At 50.8% G+C, this 20,812-nt stretch overlaps 1 protein-coding gene across 7 annotated transcripts in view; it reads left to right on the top strand.

The window, feature by feature from the left end:
* The window catches only part of TNS3 (tensin 3), a 236,494-nt gene that overhangs the window by 206,074 nt on the left and 9,608 nt on the right, over nucleotides 1–20,812 (top strand). For all 7 annotated transcript variants that reach the window (XM_082399615.1, XM_082399616.1, XM_082399618.1 and 4 more), the window contains 7 exons: nucleotides 2,647–2,818; nucleotides 4,124–4,722; nucleotides 5,418–5,504; nucleotides 9,249–9,380; nucleotides 12,928–13,023; nucleotides 13,755–13,832; nucleotides 14,634–14,711. In XM_082399615.1, the coding sequence (XP_082255741.1) occupies nucleotides 2,647–2,818; nucleotides 4,124–4,722; nucleotides 5,418–5,504; nucleotides 9,249–9,380; nucleotides 12,928–13,023; nucleotides 13,755–13,832; nucleotides 14,634–14,711 (1,242 nt within the window). The remainder of the gene's footprint in view (nucleotides 1–2,646; nucleotides 2,819–4,123; nucleotides 4,723–5,417; nucleotides 5,505–9,248; nucleotides 9,381–12,927; nucleotides 13,024–13,754; nucleotides 13,833–14,633; nucleotides 14,712–20,812) is intronic.

Below are 20,812 nucleotides of genomic sequence, written 5' to 3' on the forward strand. Positions count from 1 at the left end.
CGGGTTGGGCACCAGAGCTCTGACGTGCACGGGGGGTACAGCAGGGTCCGTGTGGTCCCTAGTCCCCCGACTCTGTGGACACACCCTAGTGGGGGCTGTGGCCCCAGAAGTCTGACTACCCTGGAGCCCCTCATGTAGTTGGTTTAGGACAGACAGACATGCTCTCTGTGGCATCCGGAGCCGAGGAAAGCCTGCCGGCCGCGGGCTCGGGAGGAAGGCCGCCGGGACCAACGCCCGCACGCTTGTCGCCTGCAGGACCTCCCTCATGTCGGAACTCTCCTCTGCTCCCATGGCCGTCACCGCACCCCTGAGCCTCCTTCTGGGTCCAGAGTTGAGAAGACGGAGGCGCGATCCCCACCTCCACCAGGCAATGGGGCCCACGTACAGTCGTCCTTCTGGAAATTTCACCTGTCGTTCAACCGTGAACAGCAAATGTGCAAGTTGAACAAAAACCAACCAGGACACGGTCTGTCTGCTCTCGGGCGTGTGCGCTTCGAGAAATGAGGTGAATCCACGCAGAAGAGTCTGCAGGCTCGACTCACGCAGCTGGTGCCTCTGCCTGTGCTTGGAGCCCGATTTCGAGGTCCTTCTCCAGCCACGTGGGTCTCCCGTTCTTTTGTCTCTGGATTCCCAGCAGGGCCGGTGGCCAGCGCCCCACCGCTTGGAGAATGAAGGGCGCACCCTTACCTCCCACGAGGCTCCCACTCCCGGTGCTGTTTGCATCTCTGAGCACGTGGAGGGGCCAGGAAGCTGGGGCCTCCACTCTGAGGTGCTTGGCCGCCCCCTTAGGAGTTAAATCCTGTTGCCTGGGCAGGGGGCAGAGGCTGATCTGACCAGAGGGAACAGAACCCAGCCACGTGCCCCAGAGTTGGCTCTAACTGAGTTAGGAACAAAGCCACTTTCATGGGAAGCGCTGTGCTGGTTGTTTTCTGGAACAGGCAGCATGATAACAGCACAAAGTGGGATCTTATTTCCCCTCGGCTTCTCCTCCTTTGCTGGGGCTCTTGGGCGCCGTGGGCGTGTGGTGTGGGATTCCTGAGGTGGCCGCGGCCCTGGGACTGGGCCAACATACGGCTCCCGTCACTGCATGGGGACCACTGAGAGCAACCTCAGTGCTGGAGGCACCGGTCCTGCGAGGAGTTGCTGTGTGCGCGCTCGTGCCACGTGCTCTCAGGCGTGGCCCGTGACACGCTCAGACAGCCCGAAAGCGGGTGCGCTAGACTTGATGGACAAACCGTTTTTCTGATCCAGTGGTTCTGTGCTGCTCCTTGACGTGCGGTCGTAGGGGCTGCTTGGCACCTCTATTGTCCTCCCACTCTTCGGGCCAACCTCCTGAACCATATTTCCACACTTTGCCCTGCCCTGTACTTTTTTGTCGGTGCCTTGGTTAACTCATTCATTAATTCATAGCATGACTGACCTGAAGCTCCCACCAGCTGCCAGCTCAGTGGAGGGGCCAGCAGTGAACACTGGGGGCTTCTCCTGCCCTATGAGCATGGAGCCTGTTTCTGAAACATTTTCAGTTTAGTTATTTTGAAGTCTGTGTCTTTTAACTCCAATGTTTGTATTAGCTGTGGGTGTTTTTTCTTTTCTTTCTTCTTTTCTTTTTCATTTTTTTGTTTTCTTTTGCATGTTTTTGTTTTGTTACCTGGAATGCCTGATCAGTTTTTTTTTAATTAAATATTTGATATTATGTCCATAAAATTATAGGTATATTGATAGATGCATAGATGTCAGATAGATAGATGGGTGGATAGGTGACAGATGGTTGGATAAATGGAAGGGTAAATGGATGGATAGATGGGTGATAGATGGGTGGATGGATGGATGGATCGATGATAGATGGAACTGAGTAACATGAGTGATGTGAAATTTTTTTCAACTTTATTATTTTCTGATCAGTCCTCCCTTATTTTAAGGCAGAAAGCAAAATAACCTGTATTTCTCACAATATTATTTTATTGACCATGGTAGATTTGTCCAGTTCTCAAAGCTTAGTTTTTTAAAAAAAGGCAAAATATTAAAAAAACAAACAAACCCAGAAATAGTGGTGATGCTAGGCTGTGAGCAGGACGGACATCGGGTCAGTGGATCATGTGAAGTTCCCTGCGGTGTGCGGGTGTCAGACAGGCAGGCTTTCCTGGTGCTCAGCTTCTCCTCCTCCTGTGACGGGGGTCGGGCCAAGTGGCCTCTGCACCTCTTGGGGGTGAAGACACCGCAGGCAGGGCCGAGCTGGCGGAGGGAAGTGTTAGCCGAAAGCACGCGACCCAACCTGGGGCACAGAGTGCCGCTGGGCCGGCACGTTATGGAAAGTGGGTCTTTTCTGTGGTTTGCACAGAGGCCTTGCCCTTTCTAGAGTGGGAAATGGCTTACCTCATCAGCAAGGTAAGTATATCAGGGCAAACTGGTCCTCAGGTGAGACGCTGGGCTCCCTCCCGTCTCATTGTAAACAAACATCATCAGTGGATGGTGGTCATCAGTACGTGTTGAGAGCTGCGAGCAGGGACTGGTCAGGTGTTTCTCCTTTTGGAAATGTGCCGGGCAAGAGGAAGCTGCCCTTGGTGGGGTCGGGTCACCTCCTTCTGCAGCAGAAAGCTTTGGAAGTGGCACTGCTCCTTACAGTCTGCTCGTGTTTCCTTGATCCAGAACCACGAGGCTGCCCTGAGATTCTCGGTCACTCTGTGGGGATGTCAGAGAGCCCTGTTGGACCCAAACCTGCGATGCTCCGGGCCGACATGCCCACGGCGCCCTCCTTCCAGCGGGCGTTCACATCCTCCTGCACGATTTCTGGCCACAGCCCCAGCCAGCGGAGGGGGAGGTAAGGTGGCCTTTGAACCGAGCACAGGCTGCTCTTACAGACCCCAAACCCAAGCACCACGGAGGGAAGGCGGGGGCTCGTTCATCCTCCACATGACACCGGGCTGCCTTGTGGATTGACAACAATCACTCTTCCAAAATGCAGTCAAAATAAAAACTCCTGAGTCCACCCTCAGTGTTAGCAGGCGGAGTGCTCAAGGAACACACTGCACTTAGAGTCTGGGCACAGTGGCCAGTTCAGGACCGAGCATCCGTGAAAACGTTGTCTGAGCTGAGGCTGGAAAGGGGGTGCGGTGGCCAGGCTAGGAGGGGGCCTGCCCGGGGCTGCAGATTGGGGTGGAGAGAGCAGGCAGGACGTGCTGCTCTCGGAGACATGGAATTTGTGCAGGTGTTCGGGAAAGCTTGGGGGTGGGGGTGCAGGAACACCCCTCAGTGGGATTGGAGAACAGAAAGTTTGGGCCACGGACAGAGAGAAATGTCCTATTTCTCCTTCACAAAGGACTGCCACTGAGCAAATTCAGATGCTCAGGGTAGGAATCATTTCTTAGTATTTTACTTGTGGGCACATTGCTCTACAGTTACCACCCTTAATTCCACCTCCTTTCTCTTTACAAAAAAGGGGGACATTGCATTTCAGGACTTGACATCACACACAGAGCAAATACATGTTTCCTAGTGTGTTAGCTGTCTTTCTGTATTTCTAAATGTAGAGTAATTTCCAATATTCTTAATATTGGAATTTCCCATTTTCGATATGGCAATCTCCTATGTATCCTTAATCAGCTGGTTTTCCTGCAAGCACTTATGAAAACTGACTGTGTCAGGCACCTATGTTGGGCATCGGGAAGAAGAAGAGAACGGGGGGAGGGAGGTTTAAGCAGATCCCGTGGTTGGTACATGCGTGGTGGGACCAGAGGGAGGACACAGCTAATCCCTGTGCACACGCGGACACCGGCTTCAAGGTCAGGACACAGTTGAGCTACGTCTTGAATTGAAGAGAAGAGGGGACTTTGCCAGGTGAAGAGAGAGGAAGGAAGAGGCACACAGGCTGGGGAGGCAGGGTCGGACCACCTCCCCCCCCCCCCCCCAGTCCCTGAGGCTGTAGACTGAGCATCTGGGGTGAACAGTCAAGTGGGAGGCTGCAAGGGCCGGGCCTGAGTTCAGATATTCGGGGAGCGTCGCGCTGCTGCAAGAGGAGCCTCGGCGCCCAGCCTCCCCATCCCCGTCCCCGTCATGTGGGAGCCGTTGCTACCGTCCAGGCATCTCCCTGGCCGTGTCGTTCCCTGACGGTTTGTCTTTTGAACAGCCCTTCCTCGGCCGAGCACCAGTGGGTGGAGACCAGCCCCAAGTCCACGCTGACCCTGCTGGGGAGCAGCCGGCCCGGCAAGGACGGCCCCGGGCGGCCCCGCTTCCCGCCGGCCGAGCTGCAGACGTCCTTCCACGGCCCCGAGCTGTCCCTGGCGGAGCCGCCGGAAGCTCTGGGCCCCCCGGGCAACCAGGCCTTCCTGAGCTTCGGCTCTGCCCCCGAAGGAGGTGGGCTCCCCCCCGGCGAGGACCCGGGGGCCTTGCTGGCCAATTCCCACGGAGCGTCCCAGGCCCCCGGCACCCCGCGGACAGCAGCTGAGGCTGCCGACAGCGGCTTCCTGTCCCACAGCTTTCTCACGGTGGCACCTGGACAAAGCAGCCACCACAGCCCCGTCGTGCAGGGCCCGGGGCTGAGCCTGCCCGGGCAGCCGCCCCTTCCCGAGAAGAAGCGGGCCTCGGAGGGAGACCGTTCTTTCGGCTCGGTGTCCCCGTCCTCCAGCGGCTTCTCCAGCCCTCACAGCGGGAGCACCATGAGCATCCCTTTCCCAAACATCCTCCCGGACTTTTCCAAGGCCGCCGAGGGAGCAGCACCTTCCCCAGGTAGGCGCGCCTCCACGGGTAGGGCCCCCCGCCCCGTGCTCACAGGTGCACTTGGGCAGGGAAGGACCCTGGGGTTACAGCTGGGCCTGCCCCGTGAGCCCCAGTGCTAGGGCTGGGCTGAGCGCCTTGAGAGAAGAATCCAGAGCCTTCAGGGGGTCTTTTCCACCTCACTAGCCCGAAGCGAAATACCGATCCAGAGCCGCCTCCCAGTTCATCTCGGCTTGTGCGTTTATTCACGTTAGATTCATTCCGACAACAGAAAATGCACGCATCTGTGGTGGTTCTGTTTTTGTCCCCTTTGACTTGGAACCAGTGTTCTGTGACAGTAACTTTAAAAAAAAAAAACATTAAACAAATACATTTGAAATTTGACTGTGAAGTGTTTCAAATGTAAAAGATATAATAAGACACTGCCAGGAGTAAGCAACCCCAGCTCTGCTCTGTGTGCTTCCTGTCTCTCTAACTGCGTGCTGTTGAAATGTGCTGCAGGGTCCTGCTGTCTTTGTGTTTTCTGTTACGAAACAGTCCCTCCCTGCTCCGAGTCAGGCTTCTCCCCTGTAGTTAAAGAGAGCGCTCTCCCCAGGGCACCCCATCCTTGCCCAGGGTGGGACTTTGAATTTCTAGGTCCCTTTGAGGTGAGAGCTTGCAATGAAAAACGCCCTTCACAGTTACTGTTTTTGAATTCTGTTTTGCAGATAATCCAGGTGATAAGCACGTGTCCGTGAACTTTGTCCAAGACACATCCAAGTTCTGGTACAAGGCAGATATCTCCAGAGAGCAAGGTGCGTGGGCGTGACAGGGGCTCTGCATCCGGGAAGGAGGACGGCGGGGTGGGGGCATCAGGGTGGGACGGATGAGCTGGAGCAAGGCCTGTACTTCATGACTCGCCTTGAGGGGAAGGCTACGACCTTTACGTTTTTATTGGAAAAGCTCAGTCCTGATGAGGGAGCCGGCCGGGATGGGCACCGGCCACGATCGTTCTAGCGTGTGGGGTGTAATTTCTGGTGGCTTCCACCAGCCAAGGTCTGGCCAGCGTTGCCAGTGATGACGTGATGAGAAGACGTCATGGGCCCCAGCCACTGGCCTGAGGGTCAGTGGAGGAAGGAGAGGTGTCTTTCTAACACCGTTCATGGGCACACCTGCCTGTGTCACACTGGAAAGACAAGCTGCTGGCGGACTCAGCCCAGCATGTCACACACAGCACGGCAACTCTGGGTGCGCGGTACAATCGGAAGACAGCTGGCAAAAATGAGGAATGGTTAGTATTTTTGAGCAGTGAAGTCGCGTGTCACTTTTTACTAGAACACGAATAGAAGAGGCGTCCCAGAGGGACGCTGGCATGCCGTCGGTGGTGGTCCCTCTGGGGCAGCCCCTCAGGCGAACAGCACTCGCTCCAGCAGAATTCGTGGGATCCCTGCGACGTGCTGGCCCCGCTCACGGGAGCCGCCGTCCTCCCTGGAGGTGACGACACGGCCGCCTGTGGGCTCATCACTTCCGGACGTCCCTCCGAGAGGATGACAGTGGAACTGGCTGGGGCTGGCAGATGCTGGCCAGGGTACCCAGAAAGGAGATTCCCCAGGGGCTGCTCTCAGCAAGTGGGGAAGAAATCATAGCTGCTCTCCGGGGGAGTGTCTCTCAAAAATGCCTGGATGTGAACAGTTAAATGGCTGGAAAACAGCCCTGTCCAACGTTGTCATTGAAATTCTTCTACTCAGTTAGGCAGATAATAAAAATGGTAAGAATGTGCCTTTCTCCCCATGAGCTCAATGGGCCTATTGTCATTTCCTATGAGGGGCGCTCGCTTGGCCTGGAGAGGCTTCTGAGGCCCTGAATTGGCCTTTGTGCCGTGCACGCCCCACGTTCCAGGCGCTGCTGTGGCCAGATGCTCCGTCCTCGTCCCCTCCCTGCTCTGGTCACAAGAACCCCCAGGACTGTGGCCCTTAGCTCCAGTGCCTCAGTGCCTCATCCAGCCCGACGGACCCTGAGAAGTGCTTGTCGGGGACCCTGCCCTAGAGTATTCTGAGCAGACCCTCCTACTCTGGCGGCTCAGCCTTGCAGACCAGGGTGAGGGCTGGGCTGGGCCGCCCCCCTTCTCTGACTGAACAGCCGGGCTCCGGCTTCCGAAGAGGCGGGCTTGGTTGGAGAGCGCTAGGCGGGTCCTGTGGAATGGCGATGGGAAAGCCTTCCGCCTGGGGTTTGGGGGAGAGGATCTGGGTGGAGGGCACCTCCCTTGGTGGCACCTGCTGGGCGGTAGCAATTACTGTCGTCATTTGTCTAATGTTAGCCACACATTTACAAATATTTCTTTGGGGTGGACTCCATCTCAAAATAGCTAATATGTGCATTGGGCATTGATTTTTCCAGTTGAACTCCGAAAGCATAACTTCCTCTATTTTCTAGATATTTTGTGTAGACAACACCTACACAGATGAATGTTCTGTTGGGTGTGCCGACTTCTCCAGATGGAAGAAAGCCATCCGTGGGTTTTGTTGTAACTGCTGGGATATGCCTTTTTCTGGAAAAACTGTAATGAAATTTCAGGGAGATTCAGGAGGGGAAAAAAAAAAGCCCTATAGCCTGTTTTGGGGCACAATTGTTCACATATTACTATGGCAAGATTAGTACCTTGGGACTTTTTAAAGGTGAACATAAAAACCTTAGGAGGAAAGTAAAGTAGAAATTAAGTATGGTTGTTCCAGCCGTGCTCTCAGGCCTCTGCCCTCGAATCCTTGAAAACACCAGCTGCAGGGAGAGAGGTGATGAGGGTCCCTTGGGTGTGCCCGAGCCCCTTCTCACACCCTCAATGCGGGCTCATTTCTGTTCCAGAGACAATGAGTCCAGCATCGCCCTCAGGCTCCCTCTGCGGGCGCGTGAGACCCCGGCTCCCTTGTGCCCAGCTGGCCTGGCTTCAGGGATGAGGTCTGGGAGGGGAGGACGGGCCGGAGCAGAGCCGGCCTTCCCTCTGCTGCCCAGAAGTCTGCCTCCCATGAGGCTGGGGCGCTTTTTTCCACCACAGTGAAGTAAAATCATGATTTACAAAGAAAAAGCTCTGGTGAGGTTATCACAATTGAAAACTATAACTTCTGTAAGTGATCTTTCCCCTACTTTAAAAAAATAATACGTCTTCAGCCCCCGTATGCTATGAGACAAAACCAGCTGTGAAGGCCTGGGGTCCCCCGTGGTGTCCACCCACCCTCCCCTCCCCGGCCTTGAGTTGATGGAGCAGCAGGTGGGCTTTCACTCCACTGCGTCAGGCTTGCACCCCCCAGGGTCACACCAAACCCGCTCCCCTTGGAGAGCGCTGTGCTTTTCTGTCTCTCGTCCCCTACATGCGGCAGCGTACAAGCTCCTGCCTTATGGCCTTGTCCTGCAGGGGCTGGGGCAGTGCCATGGAAGAGTGTGTACAAGAAACCAATTGTTTCATCCTGCAGCCAAGCAAATGCCATGCCGGGGGATTGGGGCTGGAGTCGGGTGCACAGGGGGCCTGGGACAGAGGGCTTCCTGGGGTTATTTCCTGAGGCGTGACGGGGCTTCCTGCCACTCCTGGGTTTATGTCCGGGCCCCCCATCTACTCCAGACGGCGCCTTGGGCTCTACAGAAAGGCGGCATTTCCATGGCTGTAATTTTCTAGTGCCTTATATTTTAAATCCCTAGTTTTCTTTTTGTAAAATGTAAAGTTTATAAGAGACATTCTGAGAGATGTTCTGGTTACTAGAGAAAATTCTCGCCGGCGTCTGGGCTGCATCAACTTGAGGTTACTGTCACCCTAACCCATCCATCCCTCTTTCTTCCCGTATCCTGAGCGTGGGACCTGGGGGAGCCAGACTTTGAGCTTGAAGGGGAGGGATGTCCTTGTTAGGTGACAATCAGTGTGACATGCCTCCCAGCCTCACCAGGGGCAGGTGGAAGGTGCAGTGCCAGGTGCAGCTCGTGGCCCTGACTGACTGGGGACGGCCGCATTGAATACGGGTTCACAGCCTCGTCCAGGCTGGAAACAATTGGCCATAACTGCCACACCTGCCTCAGAGCCACGAGACGGAGGGCCACCTACGATCCCCCTGGGGCAAATCTTAGAATTCGCGTTAGATAATCAGTAACTTTTGGGGTACACTCACTTTCTTCAGAAAGTGGGATTGGAAACTTCTTTCCTTCTATTGAAAGTTGAAAGCGCACTTTCTAAAATCTCTAAGAAAAATGCCACGCGGGGAGACGTAGGGCAGGGCCACGGCGGGGAGTGCGTGGCAGCCCCTGTGCCAGTGAGGCTCGGTTTCCTGGGCTGTCAGGTGTGGGGGGGTCCTCATTTGGCCTTCACAGGTGCTGCGGGGTTCACAGGAGTCGTGTGTGAAGGCAGCACCTTTGTGATCTAAAGGGACGGGTCACCCTGTGTCCCTGTGTCCTTTACGGTCAGGCCCCCAGGAAACCTCGGGCCATCACAGAGGCTTCCCTCACCCTTGTCACGGCCCTGAGTGGAGGCAGGCCGTGGCCTCCCCCGGCAGACGCTCACATCTCTCTGTTCCCCTCTGCAGCCATCGCTATGCTGAAGGACAAGGAACCCGGGTCATTTATCGTCAGGGACAGCCACTCCTTCCGAGGCGCCTATGGCCTGGCCATGAAGGTGGCCACGCCCCCGCCCTCCGTCTTGCAGCTGAACAAGAAAGGTGGGTCCCGCCGGCTCTTCTCAGCGGCACCTCGCCTGTCAGTTACCTTTGTGCCCGTGAGATGGTGGGTGACCTGGAACAGCACTCATAGCTTTTCTTCTTATTATTTATTTTTTCGGGTGTATTTTGGTAAGTACTGTCTTGGCTCAAGAAGGAAGGTTAATTGTTTGTAAATTTTTTTTTATTGCTTTGATGGGTGATCAGATGTCAGAACAATGGAGCAAGTCCTCTGATAAGGCATCTTTGCTCCCATTTTCAGCCCTGTATGCCTCAGTTCCCTCCTGCTTCCTGTGGGTAGACATCTATAATAAATCCCTACGTGTCTTCTCACTATCTGTCTGCTGCACACAAACATGCGTTTTTCCTTTTCTCTTACATAGAATGTGGCATACTATATACACGGTTCTTGTTCCTACACCCAGTAGAGTATTTTGATGGATTGAAAGTGAGGCCAGTGCAAGCCTGGAGTCATGAGATTATCCTTCCTTAGGGGGAAGGACAAAGCCTTCTTCCTCTCTGGTCCAACACTCTGCACAGGTGGCAAATACTAGCCGAATACCGTGTAATACAGGCAAGGCTTCTTCTTACCTTTTTAATGTTTTTTGTCATGAACATAACCATGTATAGAAGAGTTTGCGATGCCTGCATGCACAGGTAAGCATTATTATGAAGCACACAGGCATGTACCCAAACATAGGCGACGACCTTGTGGGGAAGCCCCTACATGCCCTTTCCTGTGTGTGGTAATCCATCGCCACCATTACTTTTTGGTTTCCAAGGATCCTGGATTTGACTAGGTGAGGCCCTTCCAGCGGTCCCTTGTCCTTCTGACATACCCCCCATTAGTCCGTGAGCACGCCAGCTTTCTGAAACAGCAAACGTGTTTTAGGCTTACTTTGTACTTCCCCTGCCCCAGCCATTTCTCTAAAGATCCTTGGTTCTTTTTACTGGGGAACGGTATCTAGAAACCAAGATCTAATCGCTAGGTTTGCTCTTTGCTATTGGAGTACCATTCCTTCTCTCTAGGACCTGAGCTAGGGAATGTATCATTTAAAAAAATTCCTGAGCTCACATTGATACCACCCATTCAAATACAATATCACCAGGTCCTTTCTCACCTCTCCTTCAGGCACGAGCTCGGTTCCCAACAAATCAATACACTTATTCCCTTTCTCTGTCCCCTAATATGTGGTTTCTGGTTTATTCTTTTCTTTCTTTTTATCGCACCCTGCCCCCCTTGCCCTTTTTTTTTTTTTTTTTTTACCAACTACGCCACAAACTCTAAGGAAAGGGAAAAGATTCTTTTCCCCTAAATGGAGATTGTGGAGTGGAATGTCGGCAAGTTACATGGCTCTTCCTAGGGCACCTGGGCTCACCTGGGTGGGGCAAGGGTGGATCAGGGTAAGCACAGATTCTGAACCTTTGGTGTTTAAACAAAACGACACTCGCCTGCTTCACTCACGCTCTGCGCCCAGTACCAAATCCTGGGATGGAATCTCTGCTTAAAGCTTCCTAGAGAAAATTGCCTTGGAGTGAGTTTTACACCTTGAAGAATGAGATTTGGTTTCCAAGGGGTCCGGCTTCAGGCATGGCCAAGGGGTTTTCAGGAAACTTAGATGGTCGGTTTGGGCAAAGGTAGTGGTTGTGTGAATAGAAGTGGGGGGCGAGGCTGAGAAGGGGCAGGTGATTCAGAGCCCAGATCCGTGGCTATTGTCATGTCTGGAAGTGAAGGGGGAGAAGGCTCTGTGCAGATCAGGCAGAACAGGGGAGCCTTGGAACTAGGGCCCCAGGGCATCCAGAATTCTGCATGAGAAGCGCCACCAAACGCTCCACTCGCTTTCCAGTGGTTTAAATAGAGGCTTTTGTAGCTCAAGAGCTGACTGGGCCCTGAGTGTGGAGGGTGTAAGGTGTTTGGCGGTATTTGGAAACATGCTGAGTGATGATTGTATCAGAACAGAGTCTCAGGACTGGAACCTCTGAGGGTCTGTGGAGACAGGGATGGGTGATGAGGGAGCTTGAGTGATCGCGTGGCAGCTCCCGGGCTCCTCGGTTTCAGCTGAAGCTTTTAAAACAAGGCCAAAACTTTTTTTTTTTTTTTTTAACTGCATGCATTATCTTTTTGGAAACACAGATGGTGCTATATAATTCTTACCTCCAGGCCTGCATCCTGCCTCTAAGGCCCACTTTGTCTCAATCTTCAGGCAAAGGCAACAAAATAGAGCATATTAGAATAGCAGACTTCAGGACATGTAACATTGCCAGGCGCATCCTCTGGGTGAAATTTTGTCTGGTTGCCTTGCCTTCACCCGGCCCCTGGATTTGGCCTTTGGATTTCACAGTCTAAGGATAGATCTGAGAGGACAGTTGACCAGGAAAAAGCCCAGCAAGTCACCACCCACCCCTGGTACCCCGGAGACGGAACAGCGACAGATGTGTGGGGTGCTGGTCTCCGAATCCACATGCAGCTGGGTCCCCCACTGACTCACTTCTCACCACTGGCATCCAGACCACACTCTGTGTCTGCCTTCAGTTTGGAAGCCGTGGATCATTTTCCTCCCACAACTGAATGGCACAATGTTCTTGTCCCCATTTTTATTCAGTACTGCCTTTTATGGAATCTGCTCATTTCCCTTCCTACCAGCTATACTGCCCCTGTGAAATGCTGACACCGATGTTGTTGATATTAGTCAGTGTTGTTTAAAATAAGCATCACTGGGGAAGCCTGCTATGGGCCAGGTGTGGGGCCCATACCCACCTCTAGCAGGTCCTGCCTTCAGAAATGTTAGAAGTAACGGCAGGCAGACGCGTTCCCATGGGGACACGTTCCCATGGAGACACGTTCCCATGGAGACACGTTCCCATGGAGACACTTTCCCAGGGAGGGTGCTGAATGAGGCAGGGCGGAAACACTGCGCACCGTGAATGTGAGTGTCTGCGGGACTCATTAGCATAGTGCAGTGACTTCTTTTTCTTCTGTTCGTTGTCTGTACTTTTCCACCATCAGACAGTTGGCCATGCTGTGGCTTTTCATGATGCACTTTCTCTTTGGGCTCGTGGGCTGGCATGAACGCAGGTCTGTGTAGCAGCAATATGATTAGAGGGCTTGCTGTCAGGAGGGGCTTGTGTACCTGACTCCTGGCTAAATCTTACTCAGGAAGACTGGCACCCTTCCAGCTCTTTCCAGTGATTCATTCTTGGGCATCATGCTGTGTCTGGGTCTTTCTAAGTTCTCCTCTTAGGTAGGAGGCAAAGGAGCTGGGGGTCCATGTTCCCAGTTCTTAGCTGCTCATTTCCGTCCCTGGGAACTCTGCAGTGTTTGAGGCTGTCTGCTAAGGACCCCTCCACCTCTAAGCACAGTCACTGGAGGGGATTCTAGCTGCCCATCGGGCAGTGCTCAGCCAGCCTTCCCACAGCCCAGCTACCATTCCTACAGTGGTTCTCGGCAGCCAACCTACTGCGGGGGCCAGGCTCTCCTTCCCTCTCTCTCATCCTCCCATGATCTCAGTTTTAAAAATTCTCTTCTCTTTCTTTTAAACCTCTACCACAGCTGGAGATTTGGCCAATGAACTCGTTCGGCATTTTTTGATCGAGTGCACCCCGAAAGGGGTGCGGTTGAAAGGGTGCTCCAATGAACCGTATTTTGGTAAGTGGCTGAGAGCATGACTTGGCGTTCTGAACCCACGAGCACGCGTTGCATCTGCTCAGTGCCATCACTCCGCTGGGGCTTCACGCAGAGCATTTACTTTTCATCCCCATTCAGAGATTCCTCAGTTATCGTCTCTAAAATAAACTGGATATGAAATTGTTCTTAAAAGCTTTCTCAAAACTAAGCAAATAAAATGCACGGTGCTGGGACTGGAAATGCAGATTCCACAAGGTACGGTCCAGGTAGGCGGACAGAGAAGGGTGGACAAGGTAGGGGCCTGAGTGTGACCCCCACCCTCCGGGCACAAGAGAAGCACAGGCTCCCTGTAAGACGAGAGCCTTCCCGCCCCTGCAGGCATGTCCGAAAGACGGCATGAGCTCACAGGCAGAGCTTGAGCAAAGCAAAGCATCACCTTACAGAGATGATTTGGTGGTACCCGTGGGAGCTGTCTCAGATTCAGCAGACTGTGTGACTTGTTCTTTATGAATTGGTAATGACGTGTCTTTGCTGAGAATCATCTGCAGTTCCCTTTATCTGCCCCTTCGCCGTCTGCTGAACTTATGGCTTCGTTGAAGTTTTGCACAAATTCCCACAATAATGGAGCATGTCGGGTGCTAAAAATATAAGGGGTCACCCTTTGCAGCTGCCTCCTTTCAGCAGATAAATTGGCTGAGCAACACAGTATTTAGGGCGGTGCTAACGCCTGTTTGCTGTTCATCTGTTCACAGGGAGCCTGACGGCTTTGGTGTGTCAGCATTCCATCACGCCCTTGGCTTTGCCCTGCAAACTGCTCATTCCGGATAGAGGTATGCTGCTGGGGCCTGAGGGCCGCTCTGGCTCTGTGTGGGATCACCCGTAGGGTGTTGGAATCCAAAGAGATTCCTTGAGAAAAATCAGACCAGAACTTCCTTTCCATCACCTACTCTGTGGGTAAACCCTGAATAGTTCACCCAGGTCAGGTAAGAAGAGGTGGCCCGCTGCCCCTGCAGCCTCTGGTCATGTCTTTATGTCATGGCTTTGTGAAAAGTTTCCTTGGAGCCAAGATTGTGTAGCTCAAAATTATAAAATGCCTGGACTCAGAGACCTTCCAGGTCATTTGCATTTAAATTTTATAATTCTACAAAGTCAGCAAAATGTTGATATTGTTGATGTTAGGTGCTGGATGAACTATTGTCTTTACCTTTGTGTTTGTTTCAAAATATTCACGGTGAAAAGATTTTAAAAAAATAGCACACACAGCATGCGATCAGGCATATCCCCGCTTTCCTAGACAATCTCAAGTTCACATAATTGTATTATATTCCAGAAACATGATTAATTTAAAATACAGGCAAATGTGACTTACCTTTTAAAATGTAATTGTTCATATAAATTAATTCAGAGGTGAGAAAGCTGTTTTGCTGGGCTGTGCCATCCCAGCTTTTGCTTGCACTGTGGTGATGGTTCTCTGCGCTGGGCTCTTGTCTGCAGGAGGAAGGCCCAGCTCTGCAGAGCCTGTGCTTCACCGTCCGGGCCTCAATCAGGAGCACAGGAGCATACACATTGTCATGGTCATTCTTTGCCTGGGAGGTGGTCTCATTTCTGCGTTTTCTTGCTCCTTCCTGCAGACCCGTTGGAGGAAAGAGCCGAAAGTTCTCCGCAAACGGCGGCCAACTCTGCGGCCGAGCTCCTGAAGCAGGGGGCAGGTCAGTCCCTGCCGCGTTTTCCGGTCCTCCAGGTTCCTGGGCAGGGATGGGCTCAGTGACACGGCTTCCTTTCTTACCTTCGGTCTGGGCTCCTTCCCTTGCTGTGTCAGAGGAGGTTTCCTTCTGTAGAAGCCGCCACAGGGCTGGGCTGGGTGGGGCTTCAAGTGTCCTGGCGGCAGGGCCAGGACTCCGCAGGCCGAAGATGGCCAAATTCAGTGGAGTAAATGTCACAGCCTGGGTTTCATTTGGGGGAATGTGGGCGACCTGCCCCTCCAGCTGGAAATGTTAAAAAGATCAATGAGTCCGCAGATCGACCCAGGGTGACACAGATCCCCAGACAGCGAGCTCCCCGGGGCACTTTTCTTATTACTAGACTTTATTTTTTAGTGCAGTTTTAGGCTCACAGCAAAATTGAGAGGAAGGTGCAGAGAGTTCCCATATAGCCCTTGCCCCTGCACATGCGCAGTCTCCCTCATTACGTCCCCCATCAGAGTGGGACATTTGCTACAGTTGATGGACCTACATGGACACCTCATAGTCACCCGGAGTCCAGAGTTTACATTGCTGTTCACTCTTGGTGTATATTCCGTGGGTCTGGACGAACGTTTGATGACACGCATCCACCATTACAGTATCACACAGAATAGTTTCAGTGTCCTAAAAATCCTTTGTGCTCTGCCTATTCATCCCTCCTCCCTAACTCCTGGCAGCCGCTGATCCTTTTATTGTCTCCGTGGTTTTGCTTTTCCAGAATGTCATATGATTCGAATCAGACAGTATACATAGCCTTTTCAGATTGGATTCTTTCACTTAGTAGTATGCCTTGAAGATTCCTCCATGTCTTTTTATGGTCTGAGAGCTGTTCCCTTTTAGTGCTGAATAATATTCCATTGTCTGGATGTACCACAGTTTGTTTATCCATTCACCCACTGAAGGACATCTCGAGTGTTTATACATTTCCGTAATTATGAATAAAACTGCTATAAACATCCACGTGCAGGTTTCAGTGTGGACATAATTGTCCGTTCCTTTGGGTAAATACCAAGGAGCACAATTGCTGGATCACATGGTAAGAGTATGTTTATTTTGTAAGAAACCATCAAACTGTCTTCCAAAGTGGATGCACCATTTTGCATTCCCACCAGCAATGCATGAGACTTCCTGCTGTTCCACATCCTACCAGCAGTTGGTGCTGTCAGTGTTCTGGATTTTGGCCATTCAAAATAGGTGTTTAGTGGTATCTTGTTGTGTTTTTTTTAAAATTAATTAATCAATTAATTAATTTATTTTTGGCTGTGTTGGGTCTTCGTTTCTGTGCGATGGCTTTCTCTAGTTGCGGCGAGCGGGGGCCACTCTTCATCGCGGTGCGTGGGCCTCTCACTATCGCGGCCTCTCTTGTTGCGGAGCACAGGCTCCAGACGCGCAGGCTCAGTAGATGTGGCTCACGGGCCCAGTTGCTCCGCGGCATGTGGGATCTTCCCAGACCAGGGCTCAAACCCGTGTCCCCTGCATTGGTAGGCGGATTCTCAACCACTGCGCCACCAGGGAAGCCCCTATCTTGTTGTTTTAATTTGCACTTTCCTGATGACATATGACGTGGAGCATCTTTTCATGTGCTTGTTTGCCATATGCATATCTTCTTTGGTAAGGTGTCTGTTAAGGTTGTCCATTTTTTAATAGGGTTGTTTGTTTTCTTCTTGTTAAATTTTAAGAGGTCTTTGTATATTTTGGATAGCAGTTCTTTGTGAGATTTGTCTTTTGCAAATACTTTCTCCCAGGATGCGGCTTGTCTTCTCATTCTCTTGACAGTGTCTCTCAGAGCAAAAGATTTTTTATTTTAATGAAATCCAGTTTATCAATACTTCCTTTCATGGATCATGTCTTTTGTATTGTATCTAAAAAGTTATCAGCAAACCCAAGGTCATCTAAATTTTTTCCTAAGAGTTTTATAGTTTTGCATTTCACTTTTATATCCATTCTATTTTGAGTTAATTTTTGTGACGGGTTTGAGGTCTGTGTCTAGTTTTTTTCACACGTGGATGTCCAGTTGTTCCCGCACCATTTGTGGAAAAGACTATTTCTGCAATACTGTATCTCCTTTGTTCCTTTGTCAAAGATCAATTGACTGTTTATATGGGTCTATTTCTGGGCTTTCTATTCTGTTCCATTCATCTAGTTGTCTATTATTTCACCAGTACCACACTGTCTTGATTACTGTCCCTTTATAGTAAGTCTTGAAGTCAAGTAGTATCAGTCTTCTGACTTGGTTCTTCTCCTTCAATATTGTGTTGGCTGTCCTGGGTCTTTGGCTCCCCATATAAACTTCAGAGTTAGTTTGTTGATATCCACAAAGTAAGTTGCTGGAATTTGGATTGAGATTTCATTGAATCTACAGATCAAGTTGGGAAGAACTGACATCATAATTATATATTGAGTCTTCCTATTCATGAATGTGGAATATTTAGTTTATTTACTTCTTTGATTTTATTAGTGGGAGTTTTGTAGTTTTCCTCATATAGATCTTATACATGTTGTATTAGATTCATACCTAAGTATTTCATTGTGGGGGTGCTAATATAAATGGGATTGTGTTTTTAACTCCAAATTCCACTTGTTCTCTGCTGTTATATAGGGAAGCGATTGACTTGTGTATTCACTTTGTATCCTGCAACCTTGCTGTAATAGCTTATTAGTTTCAGGTCGGGTCATTTTTGCAACCTTAGATGCAGTCCTAGTGACCCCAGCTTAAGAGGGTTGTGGACGAGCCAGAGACCACAGGGCTCTTGTGTGTGTGTAGCTGTGAGGGAGGGACACAGCTGGAGAGAATTATGGGGCCCACTGACTCCAAACCTTGAGTTCCCCCACTGGAGGTCTTTCATTCAAGGTAGACATTTACTCTCAGAAATGTTGGAGAGAGAGTCTCTGAGTCTGCGGGGGGACTGACTAGACACACTTCTATCTGCGCCTCATGTCTGTAGAGTACTTTATAGCTGTCACTCCATAATGAGGGAATATGCAGATACCGGTATTTTCTTGCTGCTTCCTCTGTACAATTTGCATTATTCGTCTGTGCAGTTTTTCTCTGTAAAACTATACATCACTGACTCTATTACCCAGCTAAAGTAAAATCTCTCTGTTTTCAAAAGGAATTTTTTTTTTAGTGTTGAACTCTTCATAGACTATCCTTAAAGGATAAGTTATCCGTGGCCAGAACAAAGGTGACAGGAGCTTGTCCAAAATAGCAAGCGTGCTAGAACTTGAAGCCTCAAAAGGAAGCATCTGCCTGTATCCAGTCTGGGTTCCAGTCTAGGCCCTGCCACTTGGGGCTCAACCTCCGGCAGGTCACTTAGCCGTGCGGACCTCAACATAATCATAATAATATCTCCCCGACACAGTGGCTGCAGGACCAGATGAATAGGATGTTGAAAATGCCTTGGGAACTGTAACGTGGTCACGTAAGCTGTGGTTGTGTTCCTGCCGCTCTACTTTCGTGTAAAAACACTTTTATTGGCCCAAGACGAGTGGCCTTTGCTGTGAGGTGGCCTCATCCTTTTCCTTCGTAGACACGATTGAAAGGGCTGGTCCCACGGCAACTTTGTGAGGCAGTGTCCCCACGCCGAAGACCATGAGCTCACAGCCCCCGGGTTGTTTCAGGGGGTCCCTGGAGCCCACTAGGGCTCATTGCTACCTTACGTTAAAGCAGCAACTTTGTCCCCATGTCTCTGGGTCCCAGCAAAGTTGCGGGGAACATGCTGGACTTTGCTGCAGGTCTAGCTGGTGAACTGCTCACCCACGCACTTGACCTTGGAGGTGGGCTGTGAAATCAGGTCTGCTCCGATTGACATGTTTGTTTCAACTGCACCTTTTAAAAGATGTATTTAAAATTTTAAAAACATGTCATTCATGATTTTTAAATTGCAACTCATGTATCAACCTCATTCAAGAAAAGTGCTCCAGAATGATGGCAGCCAACCCTGCCAGGGTACGTGCCCTGTGAGGCTGGCAGAGCCTGGGCCTCCATCGGGGCACCACCTGGTGTCTCAGGGTTACAGCCCTGCTCACCCACCCCAGGCAGTTAGCACTGGGGCACATACGCCTCTGGGTTCTGCACTTTGGTTCACTATCATCTCATCACAAGCAGCATTTCATGTTTCTCCTTAAGCTTCATTGTTATCTAATTTTCCCAATACATGTTGAATTAGTAAATGAATCAGTGAATTAGTTGATCATAGTAAGGAACTATGATAGCCTTTATTTTTAGATATTAAAGCTTTTTCTTCTGCTCTGGCTTATAATTTTTAGTTACACTCTATCATCTTTTCAAATAATCTGTGGTGCGTATCAGTAGCTCTGAATACTTTGCTTTTCTAACGGGTGAGCCTCCCAGGGACAGGACTTCACGCAGAAGCTGGAGGTCTTATTTAATCCTCTGCTTGGGCATTTATGTATGGGGGTTAAATTATGACTGCCTTGAGCTTATGTCCTTTTAAAAATCTCTTGTTTCTAAAACGCATCAAAAGGTTTACATTTCCATCCAGCTACCTTCACGGCTGACAAGGCAAGGAAGGAATCGAGTCAGGACACAGATACGCAGCTGGAAGAGGAAGGATGCTGCAGAGAGTTCTGGGTCCTAGCTGCTGGTTAACAAAGTGCAGAGTGACCGTGGTGGGAAGGTGATCAGCCTGTCCGGTCCCTGATCACCTTAAGGAAACTGAGTGGTGCTTTTTCCCCTTACACGAAGTTTCATTTGTTGTCTGAATTCACTTAGAATCCCAGACCCCTGGCCCTGCAAGGGCTCCTCGAGATTCCCTGGCCCGTTTCCTCTGTGTGGAGGCGAGGAACTGACACGCAGGGGTGTCTGCAGAGTTGGGCAGTTCCCAGCAAGTGGCACAGACTTTCAGTTTTCTTCAGTTTAATCCCTTTTCATCTGATACCGAGGCCGTTATGAGTGGCTCCAGTTTCTAAAAGAATTGCTGTTTATGTTTTCAGTGTCAGCTCTTAATTGGTTCTGTTGAAGCCGTGGAATGCAGCTGAAGGCCCTGGCACGACAACCCCTCCCGATATCCCATAAACGTTAGGGCTGTGTCTTTAACGTACCGTACCGTAAAGGATGTTTTCTTTATAAAAGTAATAGGAATGCTTCCAGTTTAAAAAAAAAAGGAAGACACAGAAAAGCAAGGGAGAAATGAATTCCTCACAGACCTGTCACCCAGGTACAACCACTGACTGTTTTCCTTTTCCCCCTTAGCATAAGGGGTTTACCCATGTTTTTTGCAAACACAGCCTAGGTCTCACTTTCAGTGGCCGAGGAACCATCCACCGGCTGATTCCACCCCTTATGGTTGCCCGGTTAGCGTGCTTCTAACTTCTCAGTACCACAGACAGCACTTGGAAGGCTACCTTCCTGCATGACTTCCTTTCTCTGAGTTTGGATTGTGGCCTTCAGACCCTGAATCTCTGGCAGTGGTAGAACTGGGCGAGAACCTGGGACCTTAACACTTCTGCTTCCCGCCGCGGGTTTGCCGGGCGCTTTCCCGTTCAACATCACACCACAGCTACGCACCCTCAGGTGGAATTGGACGTGTCGGGCCAGGCCCCGGGGGACGAGCACAGCAGGCCCATCTGTCCCCTGCTGGGGAGGGAAGGGGCTGGCGTATGCTCAGCAGAGCTGCCCGAGACGTGCCTGGGAGAAGGGAGGGCTCCCCTCTCCGCTCCGAGGAGGGACAACAATTTTCTGGGATTTCATTGTGACTAGATCAGAATTTTCTTTTTTCTCTTTTGTAGCTGCATGAGTATCATTATAGTGATACTAATGAAATCAAAGGCAGAATAGTCACCGTCCTAAAATCAAACCGCCTTAAATTTTCCAGGCACACCTCCAACTGTTCGTAGGCACACACGCCTTTTATCGTATAGGTCTCATCGTGGCACAGATAGTTTTATTCTGCTTTTCCCAGAAACCGCTAACATTTTTCCATGTTGCTATGCAGGGTTCGTGATTACCATTTGCTGGTTAGTTGGTATTCCATTGAGGGGCTGATTTAACCATTCCCCTCCTTTTGGACATAGTTTGTTCCCAACTAACTTCCCACCAAATGATT

The sequence above is a fragment of the Balaenoptera borealis genome, assembly GCF_965194805.1.
Source record: "Balaenoptera borealis genome assembly, chromosome: 7".
Classification (NCBI taxonomy): domain Eukaryota; kingdom Metazoa; phylum Chordata; class Mammalia; order Artiodactyla; family Balaenopteridae; genus Balaenoptera; species Balaenoptera borealis.